Source organism: Panthera tigris, chromosome B4 (assembly GCF_018350195.1).
Source record: "Panthera tigris isolate Pti1 chromosome B4, P.tigris_Pti1_mat1.1, whole genome shotgun sequence".
In the NCBI taxonomy this organism is placed as follows: domain Eukaryota; kingdom Metazoa; phylum Chordata; class Mammalia; order Carnivora; family Felidae; genus Panthera; species Panthera tigris.
The window spans coordinates 113,321,405-113,333,494 of NC_056666.1; the positions used below are offsets into that span (position 1 = coordinate 113,321,405).

The window sequence follows — 12,090 nt, forward strand, 5'->3', positions numbered from 1 at the left end:
TATATGATGATATATATGTCCCTATATGACACCAAAACACTTCTCCCTCTTTTAAACTGGACTTCCAAATATTGGGTTATCATGTAACCCACCTAACAAATATTTATATTTTAATTAGAAAGAAATGTGTATCTTCTTCCTCCAAGTTAATATGCATGCCTGTTATTTTATATTTCTTACTGTCAATAGAATTGTTTTCCTAAAATAAAGAAAATCAAGGCTTAGATATGTTTCTATAACTTTCTCTACTTTAGTGTAGAATAGGAAACCAACGATGACAATGGAAAAAGAAACACGTTTTAATTCCCACCCCGACACTGATGCATTGAACGTCAATTCTGTACTGGCCTCTGAAAGAAGGTTATTAAAAATATATAATGGTAGCATATAAAAGTATTTTTTTAACCTAACCTTTAAAGTAAAATTTAAAAATCAAAGTCAAAAAGTGTTTAACATAGAAATCTAATGGTGTAATATCAAATGACTGAATTTCAAAAACAATAATAAGGACTTCATGGAAAAAAAAAGAAAAGCAAAAGGCTCTGGTGGTTTCAGAAGGTGTAGTTTGCCAGAAGAGATAAAGAGGGAAAAAGGCAAACAGGAAAGCTAAACAAACTGTCTAGATAGCACCTTTATTTAATTCTTGTTCCCAAGGTTTTTCCACTACTAAGTAAAGCAGAGAGTGAGAGAGAGGTCGGAGATTAGGGGGAGAGAGACAAAGAGACAAGGAGACAGAAAGAGAGCCGGAAAGACAGAGACACAGGGAGAAACAGAATTTAAAACATTTGATGGCCTCAGGGAAATACGAATCAAAACCACAATGAGATACCACCTCACACCTGTCAGAATGCCTAACACTAACAACTCAGGCAACAACAGATGTTGGTGAGGATGCGGAGAAAGAGGAACCCTTTTGCACTGCTGGCGGGAATGCAAACTGGTGCAGCCACTCTGGAAAACAATATGGAAGTCCCTCAAAAAATGAAAAACAGAACTACCCAATGAGCCAGCAATTACACTACTAGGTACTTATACAAAGGATACAGGAGTGCTGATTCAAAGGGGCAAATGCACCCCAATGCTTACAGCAGCACTATCGACAAGAGCCAAAGTACGGAAAAAGAGCCCAATGTCCATCGATGGATGAATGGATAAAGAAGATGTGGGATATATATATAGATATCTATCTATATATATGTAGATATCTATAATGGAATATTACGCAGCAATCTAACAGAATGAAATCTTGCCATTTGCAACAATGTGGATGGAACTAGAGTATACTATGTTAAGTGAAATTAAGTCAGAGAAAGACAAATATATGATTTCACTCATATGTGGAATTTAAGAAACAAAACAGGAACACAGGAGAAGGGACGGAAACATAAGATAAAAACAGAGGGAGATAGAGGCGCCTGGGTGGCTCAGTCGGTTGAGCATCCAACTTTGGCTCAGGTCATAATCTCAACTCAACATTCCGGAGTTCGAGTCCCACATCGGGCTCTGTGATGACAGCTCAGAGCCTGGAGCCTGTTTCAGATTCTGTGTCTCCCTCTCTGTCTCTGTTCCTCCCCTGCTCGTGCTCTCTTTGTCTCAAAAATAAATAAATATTAAAATTTAAAAAAATCAAAAAAATAAAAAAAACGGAGACAAACCTTATATAAGAGACTCTTAAATACAGAGAACAACTGAGGGTTGATGACAGGGTGTTGGGTGGAGGGATGGGCTAAATGGGTGATGGGCATTAAGGAGGGCACTTATTGGTATGAACACTGGATGTTATATGTAAGTGATGAACCATTAAATTCTATTCCTGAAATCATTATTACACTATATGTTAACTAACTTGGATTTGAATTAAAAAAAAATCTACAGTCTTAAATTTTTGATGGCCTACAATTGGTGTTTTATTCAGAAAAACTCACATTAAATTGAATAATTCAAAATTACCTGTATGTCAAGCTGGGAGACCTTCTCCTTGCTCTCATTTAATTGACTACTTAATTCATTGACACTAGTTTCTAAGGAAAGGACACGGTCTTGTGCAGCTCTAAGATGTGCCTTCTGCTCTTGCACTTGGTCATGCAAATTCTCCTGGGCTTGTTTATGGCTTTCTGACTGATTCTTCAGCTTCTCTGTTAGTTGAGTTACCTATCGTACAAGGAAGACTAATTATGAAGGTCGCAAATGATATAAGAAGAATTAAAAAAAAAAAAACAAACAAATTTAAGGACCACGAGAGTATTAAAGTGCTCTATAAGTTATCTCATATTTTTAAGAAAATTTATTCATCTTTCCACAAATAAGTAAATAATCTTTCAAAATCATAAGAAAACACCAATTCAGAGATTCCTATTATTTTTAAAACCATCTCTACTGAGCTAGAATTTACATGAAATAAAATTCACCTAGTTTAATTGCACAGCTTGAGGAGATTTGACAAATATATACACTCACTTAACCATTGCCACAATCAGATAGAGAACATTTCAATTACCCCAAAAGGTTTACTCATGCCCCTTTGCAGTCAGTACTCTCCACTCATCTCTAGCCCCAGACAATCATGGATATAATTAATAAGAGTTCCTTATATATTCTTAGTATTTCTGAATTGTCAGATATGTGTATTTCAAGTATTTTCTCCCACTCTGTCTTGACTTTTATTTTTGTAACAGTATCTTTTGAAGGGTAAACAATTCTAGTTTAGATGAAATCCAATTCATCTAATGTCTGTTTGGTGCACCCTGATTGGAATTCAATGAGTTTCTTGAATCTGTGCATTCATATTTTTAATCACATTTAAATTTTTTTCAGCCATTATTTCAGTAAATATTTTTCCCCTCCCCACTTTTCTGTCACACCAATTATATGTATGTTAGATTACATGATCTTGTCCCACAGGTCACTAAAGCATAGTTTTTTTGGTTTTTAGCCCAGTCTTTTTTCTCTCTGTGCTTCCTTTTGGACAGTTTCAATTGCCTTGTCTTAATGTTCACTTTTGTTTTCTATTTGGTTGATTAAGCACATCCAATGAGATTTTAATTCCATATATAGAGAGAAAAGTTCTATTTCTTTTTTTTTAATCATTCCCACTTCTATTTCCATTATAGTTTTTCCTTTACAACCATAAGCATATTTTAAGAGCCATACAAGTTTTCTTCTTTGAATGTCTAGAAAGTTTTGATATTTATGGAAACAAATCTTGACTTTGTTGCCTTCTTTCAAAAATGCTTAATTTTGTCCCAGCAGGCAGTTAACCCACATATGGCTCAGCTGGATCCTCTGAGGCTTGTTTTCATGCTTTGTTAAGTCAGGTGTACACCAGCTTTTACCCTAGGGGCTGGTTTACCTTTATCCCAAGGTGTGACATTTCCGGGGTTTCTACTAAATGGCCCCAAAGTGCTCAATCACGTCTTTGTGCTCTTGCATAAACATCTCCAAGCTCTGATAATTTTTCAGTTTGCAACTCCTAACAATTGTTCATTGCCTGGCCACATGAAATCCCACATAAGAATGCAAAGTTTAGCAGTCAGCTGAAGGCTTAAGTTGATCCCTATGCAGATTTTTAGAGCTTCTTCTCTCCACTGTTCCCTCCCCTCTGATATTCTGCCCCACAATTTGAGGTTCCTCAGCCTTCCTAAACTTTAATCTCTTAGTAGTTTGTTCAGTGAGACCACTGTGCTTTCCTTGGATTCCCCCAACCTACACCAGTCTGGAAAATGCCTCTGGGTTACCAGAAGTTGGAATGGTCAAAAGGTTCACTTCCCTTGCTTCTCTTCTCTCAGGAATCAAACCCCTGCATTGCTTGTTGTACAGTATCTGAAAATAGTGACTTGATACTTTTTTTTTCTTTTCTAGTTGTTTATGGTGAGAGGACAAAATAGGTATCAGTTACTTCAACATGGCCAGAAGCACAAATAACATAGATTTATTTTTATTTATTATTTTAAAAAGAATTCGAGGAGTGCCTGGGTGGCTCAGTTGGTTAAGTGTCCAACTCCTGGTTTCACTCAGGTCATGATCTCATGGTTTCTGGGTTCAAGCCTCTCACCAGGCTCTGCACTGACAGTGTGGAGCCTGCTTGAGATTCTCATTCTCTCCCTCTCTCTGCCTCTCCCCAGCTTGCGCTCTCTCTCAAAATAAATAAACTTTAAAAATAAAATAAATAAATAAATAAAATTAGAAAAGTGGTTGTTACTTACTGATATTTTGTTTTACTATTTTCTCATTTAGATAATTATAACTCTGTTACTGGGCAATTCTTCCAAAAAAGCAACTATAAATTCTTTCAGTTTGAAAATGGATTAAGCCAAATTTTGTTAAGTTTCTCTTAAGCTACATATGAGCAACTTATCAAAATTATTATTAGCTATGTGTTCCAAAGACATAATTACCAAAATATAAGTAACTAGTAAGCCTGCATATTAACCAATACATAGTAATAACTAGCAGTTGATTAGTGCTTTTAGTTTATAAATATAATTTATTATTCTTTTTTTTTCAAAACATCACAAAATGCCATGAGGCAAGTATGTATTATTAACACCATCTCTATCTTTCTAATGAGCTAACAAGATGAAATTACTTGCTTGTGGTCACACAGGTAGTAGGTTATATACTGGGACATGAACTGAGATCTTTGTCAAATCATGCTAACTTACTTTTACTACAATAGCAACCCATCTCTAAGGTAAATTGGATGGTATTTGTCAAAAAAAACATAATATTTAAAAAGTACTAATAATAACCAGAATGAAGAGGCATTTAAATAAAGTACTTAGCAATATTTAGAAAGATAAAAGTGAGTTTTAGAAACAGAACACATTTGGGGCACCTGGGTGGCTCAGTTGGTTAAGTGTCCAAGTCTTGATTTCAGCTCAGGTCATGATTTCCTGGTTCATGAGTTTGAGCCCCACATCAGACTCTATGCTGATGGCGCAGAGCCTGCTTGAGATTCTCTCTCTCCCTCTCTCTCTCTCTGCACCTCCTGTGCTCATGCACACTCTCTCTCTCAAAATAAATAAATTTAAAAAGAAAAACAAACAAAAATAGAAATAGAACACATTCGACAGGCTTACTTGTTCCTGTAATGTATGGTTTTTTTCTTGTAACTGGTTGAGAACAGCAGTCTCTCCTTCACCAGCCTGAATTTTTGCATAAAGATCTTCTCTTTCTTTTTCTAGTAAGGAAATATTTTCTTTACTCTTCTGTAATAAGGCTTCAAGGTTCTGGATCTTCTGGTCCTTATCGCCAATTTGACGTAGTACTTGTTCTAAATCATTCTGTAAAGAAGTGAAAACTACTACCTTAACGATAGAGAACTTGAAAAGTTATTCCTCAAACAGAAAATGACTGATAATACATTTTACAACTCAAATTCTGAGTCTTATGTCTTTTTCTACTCGTTACATTTTAACACAGCAAACTTAAGTAATTAGAACTATGTGTTTAATAATATAAATCTATATTATCAATAGTAAACTAGAATTTAACCCCCCCCCCAAACCTTCAATTAACCACATTCTTACTCTAACACTCTGACCTCATTGCCCAGTACCCTCTTGTTTAATCCATTTCAGACACATGGGACTCTCCTTATTCCTTCATCACACCAGGAACACTCCCACCTCAGGGCCTCTGAACTCACTGTTTCTTCTGTCTAGAATACATCTCCCACAAGGTCACATGGCTCATTCCCTCTCCTTCAAATGTTTGTTCAAGGGATGCCTGGGTGGCTCAGTTGGTTAAGCATCCAGTTCTTGATCTTGGCTCAGGTCATGATCTCATGATCCGTTGGATCAAGTCCCATTGACAGCGCAGAGCCTGCTTGGGATCCTCTCTCTCCCTCTCTCTCAGCCCCTCCCTGACTAGTGCACATTCTCTATCAAAAAAATAAATTAATTAATTCACAAATAAAAAAATGTTTGTTCAAATGACACCTACTCAATCAGGCCTATCCTGACCATTACATTTAAAATTGCAGCCTTTCCCAATATTCCTTCTCCTGAATATTGTATTTCTTTCCATTGCACTTATCTTTTAACACAATAAATTATTTATTTATTTTTCATGTTTATCTGCTTCCCTCCACCTCACTAGAATATATGCTCCACAAAGGTTAGGATTTTTGTCTGTTTTATTCGTTGATGTATCCAAGACACAAATGTTCTACAATGTTTGTTGAATGAACAGAAAAATAAAGGATTGCACTCTAACACACACATACTCATGAAGGCTCACTTCAATACCCCAAGAGGAATCTTCTATCGATACATCAAGGGATCCCTCTTCTTTTACTTTACCAAGGGTCTTAGTGTTACACAGAGCACGGTGTATTAGCCCACATCCAGAACAATGTCCATTAATATTCTGGAGCTATCCGACCCACATTCTTTGGCTCTGCCTCACTTCTCCCCAGAACCAGGTCCTAACAAGCCCTTCCACAAACCTTATACCCCATACCACCTTGCTCGGACAGAGTCAGCAACCACCTAGTACTGGTACTCTCCAAAATTTGCACCAATATTACACTATTTGAGATCACTTTCAAACATGTTTTCTCATCTAAGTTTCAGTCACAAAATGATGAAAGGCAACCTACCTCTCTGCTCTCATTCTCTACTCCTGCCACTAATGACCCTCTTCTCCACATCCCACTCATCTTCTGGAACCACAGTTCCAGGCCTAAGTTTTGTTTCCAGAACAGTCAGAACTGAAATTTTTAGTTCACCCTTTATAGATGCTGATTCCCCTTCAACACTCTCAGATACGTAAGGACCATTCTGCTGGGCAAGCAGGGGAGGTTGACTTCTTCCTGGTTTTTCACCACCATAACTCTCCCCCTCATGTAAAAGCTTCATGCTGCTTTGGGAAGTATGTCGTTTATTTATTCTAGCTTCTATTCTGTGTTGCTATTATCTATAAATCCCTACCTCATTCACTGAAGACTTGAGACCTGATTTAGTCTTTCTCTCAATCCCAATTTCTGCCAATTTCCTGGGAAATACAAAATACACAAAGAATTAAGAGCACAGCCTCAACAGTCATATCATCTTAATTCCTGGACCTCATTCTATTCACTCACTCACATGTACGATCTTGTAATCACTTGAAATTGTTCCAGATGAAAAATTTCAACTGTCCTACTCTGTGACCACAACTTCCTGACCATCTTCCAATTTCATGACCTCATTTCTGTTCTTCAATGCAATGCCAAAGAGACACTGACCTCAATTTTCTTCTGACTTATATAGCACATGCCTCATTTCTCTTCCTGAACCTCATACATGGATATGAACTAACTTAACTATCCTCTCAACTATTCAACATTCTCCATTTCCTTTCACCTACAAATTCCCCACACAGCCACCCTAAAAAAGCCCAATCCTAGATCAGTGTTGCAATCTTCTTACTCCACACCTTCATTTCTAAGAACTGTTAGAGCAAAATCATAAACCTTCAGAGATTGGTGCCACTACAAAGTTCTAGATCGCAACCTCCATTATATACTTAAAATCATCTTGTCAATCCTTTCACTTGAGTAAGATTCTTACCCTCAAACATTCCCCTCAATAACTATTTAAAAGCTTCAAGGGGCACCTGGGTGGCTCAGTCAGTTAAGCATTCGACTTCAGCTCATGTCATGATCTTGCAGATCGTGAGTTTGAGCCCTGCACTAGACTCTGCACTGGTGGTGTTGAGCCTGCTTGGGATTATCTCTCTCTTTCTCTCTTGTCCCCTTCACCACTTTCACTCTCCCTTTCAAAATAAATAAATAAAATAAAAAATAAAATAAATAAAATAAAATCTTCAATATTCTCTCTAGATTTTTAATCTCTGCCTGCCTTCCATTCAACTATCTCCAACTTTATCCATAAAAAACAAAGGGAGGGAGAGGGTATCTTCAGGGAAGATGCACCTTGATTTTTCACTCTCTTATCTATAAAGATAGACAACAGACAGATAAATCCATATTTAGTCTTTTCCTCAAGCTTCAAAGAATATCCTTCAGAGAATAAGTTCAAATTTACCACCACCCACTGTATCAATGACCTCACAGCTTATCAATACCCTATTCCTTCAGTCACCTCTCCTTCAATATCTTCAAATGACTCCCTCTCTCCCAGACTGTCCCAGACTATAAACATGTTCAGGTATCTCTTGTTTTCAAAAACTTCGCAGACCAAGCCCCACTCACTACTGTTCAGTCTTTATACAATTCGTATTTAAATTTCAAAAGGAATTCAAATTTACTTTTGCAAATCTCTCATTTACTCATCAAAAATCAGCCTTTCATCTCTATCACTTTATTGCAATTATGTTTAGCAAGAATATGTAAGAATATTATATAAGAATCCTTCATATATATAAGAATATGTATTTATAATAAATAATTATAGCTTAATATCATGGACATTTTTCACTTATCATACTTGGCATCCCTACGACATATGCACATTTGAAGTTGCTGATTAATCTGAAATTTTGACTCTCCCCATTCCTTTGGCTTCCACTTGGCAGGTTCTCCTTGATTACACTGATCATGCTCTTCCTTTGGGGTACGCTTCCTCCAATCATCCATCCTGTTAGGTGCTAATGTTTCCCAGAAGTCTTGTGTTACCAGTTGTCTATTCTCCTCATTACACTCCCTCCCTGGCTGATCACATCTATTCTAATAATTCCATTTACCCCATATATACTGTGATGTTTCTCACAGCTTTAAATGAATATATACCACAGGTACCTCAACAACATCCAATATTGAACTCACAACGCTGCCCAATGAAATGGCCATTTGTCTCAGATGCACTAACAAAGTTGATGACACCTCCATTTACCATGTACTCAGTGTTATCACTCTGGAAGTCATTTACTTTCTTTCTCATTCCCTGCAACTATTAAGTCCTACTTTCTTTCTTTTTTTTTTTTTTTTTTTTTTACTGCCCAGGTATTATTCATATTTGCCCTATAACATCTTTAACAATTGTTTGAACTAAGGCCATTATTATTTTTCATCTAAACTACTGCATATATTAGTCTTTTAACTGATCTCCTGCTTCAGAATATTCACTCTGAAATCCACCTTTCGCACAACCACAGGAATAACTTATTTAAAAATCAAATCTGGGGGGTGCCTGAGTGGCTCAGTCAGTTAAGTGTCTGACTCTTGTTTTCGGCTCAGGTCATGATCTCATGGTTTGTAAGTTCGAGCCTCACATAGGGTTCAGTGCTGATGGTGCGGAGCCTGCTTGGGATTCTCTCCCTCTCTTTCTGCCCCTTCCCTACACTCTGTCTCTCTCTAAATACTTAAAAAACAATAATCAAATCTGGCTATGGCACTTCTCTCAGGACGTTCAATACTTTTCTATCTTCAAGGACAAATGTCACACAAGACCTTCTATAAACTCACCCATGTCTAATGCTCTGGTCTCTTCTCCAATCTCAGTTTAGTTCATATCAGCTTCACTATCCTTGCCCTTTTAACTCCTTGATTCGGAGTATAATCTTTACTATCACCATCTTCACAACCCAGGAACATCTGCACATGCTCTGCAACTCAAATTGTCACTTTTAAGAAGTTTCCAATGACGGCTCTTTTCCAGACTGAGTTAGATAACTGTCCTCTGTGCTACCATAATAATTTTATACACATATATACACCTGGAACGACACTGATTCTACCTCTTTAATTAGTTTTTAGGACTTCTGAAATTTCCATAATGAGAGACTTTGCCTGGTCTCTTTGTCATCCTTTTCTTATTCTTCTTCCCCAGGGAATGGGGAATTCAATTTAACCAACTGAAAGTCTGGAATAAGAAACTAAGCATGTTTTGCAGAAGAATGAACCTGGACCACTTTCTTACACCATACACAATAATAAACTCAAAGTGGATGAAAGACCTAAACATAAGACAGGAAGCCATCAAAATCCTTGAGGAGAAAGCAGGCAAAAACCTCTTTGATCTTGGCCACAGCAACTTCTTACCCAACATGTCTCCGGAGGCAAGGGAAACAAAAGCAACAATGAACTACTGGGACCTCATCAAAATAAAAAAGCTTCTGCACAGCAAAGGAAACAATCAGCAAAACTAAAAGGCAAGCGATGGAATGGGAGAAGAAATTTGCAAATGACATATCAGATAAAGGTTAGTATCCAAAATCTATGAAGAACTTATCAAACTCAACACCCAACAAACAAATAATCCAGTGAAAAAATGGGCAAAAGACACAAATAGACACTTCTCCAAAGAAGACATCCAGATGGCCAAGCGACACATGAAAAAATGCTCAACATTACTCACCATCAGGGATATACAAATCAAAACCACAATGAGATACCACCTTACACCTATCAGAATGGCTAACATTAACAACTCGGGCAACAACAGATGTTGGCGAGGATATGGAGAAAGAGGATCTCTTTTGCATTGTTGGTGGGAATGCAAGCTGGTGCAGCCACTCTGGAAAACAGTATGGAGGTTCCTCAAAAAACTAAAAATAGAACTACCCTACGACTCAGCAATTGCACTACTAGGCATTTATCCACGGAACACAGTTGTGCTGTTTCGCAGGGACACATGCACCTGCATGTTTATAGCAGCATTATCCACAATAGCCAAAGTATGGAAAGAGCCCAAATGTCCATTGATGGATGAATGGATAAAGAAGAGGTGGTAAATATATATACAATGGAGTACGACTTGGCAATCAAAAAGAATGCAATCTTGCCATTTGCAACTACATGGATGGAACTGGAGGGTATTATGCTAAGTGAAATTAGTCAGTCAGAGAAAGACAAAAATCCTATGACTTCACTCATATGAGGACTTTAAGGGACAAAACATGAACATAAGGAAAGGGAAACAAAAATAATATAAAAACAGGGAGGGGACAAAACAGAAGAGACTCATAAATATGGAGAACAAACTGAGGGTTACTGGAGAGGTTGTGGGAGGGGGGGCAGGCTAAATGGGTAAGGGGCACTAAGTAATCTACTCCTGAAATCATTGTTGCGCTACATGCTAATTTGGATGTAAATTTTTAAAAATAAAAAATTAAATAAATAAATAAATGGAAAGAAAGAAAGAAATAAGGAAAGAAAGAAAGAAAGAAAGAAAGAAAGAAAGAAAGAAGCTAAGCATGTTTAATTCAGCCCCTTCCTTTCCCCTCAGTCTAAGAGACAACCTGCCTATAAGAAGTTGAAAGCCTGTCATTTCCAGCTTTGTCTGTCACTGGATTAATAAATTTAATTCTGGGGCCACTATAAAAAAGCACACTTGGGGGGCGCCTGGGTGGCTCGGTCGGTTAAGCGTCTGACTTCGGCTCAGGTCATGATCTCACGGTCCGTGAGTTCGAGCCCCACGTTGGGCTCTGTGCTGACCGCTCAGAGCCTGGAGCCTGTTTCAGATTCTGTGTGTGTCTCCCTCTCTCTTTGCCCCTCTCCTGTTCATGCTCTGTCTCTCTCTGTCTCAAAAATAAATAAACATTAAAAAAAAAATTTTTTTTAAAAAGCACACTTGGGGCTCCTGGGTGGCTCAGTCAGTTAAGCGTCCGATTTCAGCTCATGATATCACAGTTCGTGAGTTCAAGCTCCACATCAGGCTCCATGCTGACAGTGCAAAGCCTGCTTGAGATTCTCTCTTTCTCCCTCTCTCTCTGCCCCACCCCCACTTGTGTGCACCTCTCTCTCTCCCCCTCAAAATAAATGAATAAACTTTAAAAAAAAAGCCCACGGCTGCAGACCTATGCCAAATTCTCTACCTCAGTCTTACTACTCTATTTCTTTGCTACTCTTTATAGTAAAACTCCTACAGTTATCTACATTCATTGTATCAAACTTCTCTTGCCCCATTTTCTCTTGAACCCCTTACATCAGGCTTCCATTCCTACTTCTCTAAGTTGCTCTTATCAATGTCATCAATGACCTCCATGTTGCCAAATCCAATGGATTCTCAGTCTTCATCTTGCTTGACCTCCATCTTCCTCATTAACCAGGCCAAACTTCTTGAAATCATCCTTGACTTCTCTCTCTATATATCCCACATCAATCTATCAGTAAATGTGTCAGCTTCACTTTTAAAATATATGTAG

The 12,090-nt window shown here is 37.7% G+C and overlaps 1 protein-coding gene across 2 annotated transcripts in view; it reads right to left on the reverse strand.

The window, feature by feature from the left end:
* Positions 1-12,090, reverse strand: part of EEA1 (early endosome antigen 1) — a 112,905-nt gene that overhangs the window by 35,654 nt on the left and 65,161 nt on the right. For both annotated transcript variants that reach the window (XM_042992885.1, XM_042992886.1), the window contains 2 exons: positions 5,079-5,282; positions 1,951-2,151 (listed from right to left, as the gene is read on the reverse strand). In XM_042992885.1, coding sequence (XP_042848819.1) covers positions 1,951-2,151; positions 5,079-5,282 — 405 coding nt within the window. The remainder of the gene's footprint in view (positions 1-1,950; positions 2,152-5,078; positions 5,283-12,090) is intronic.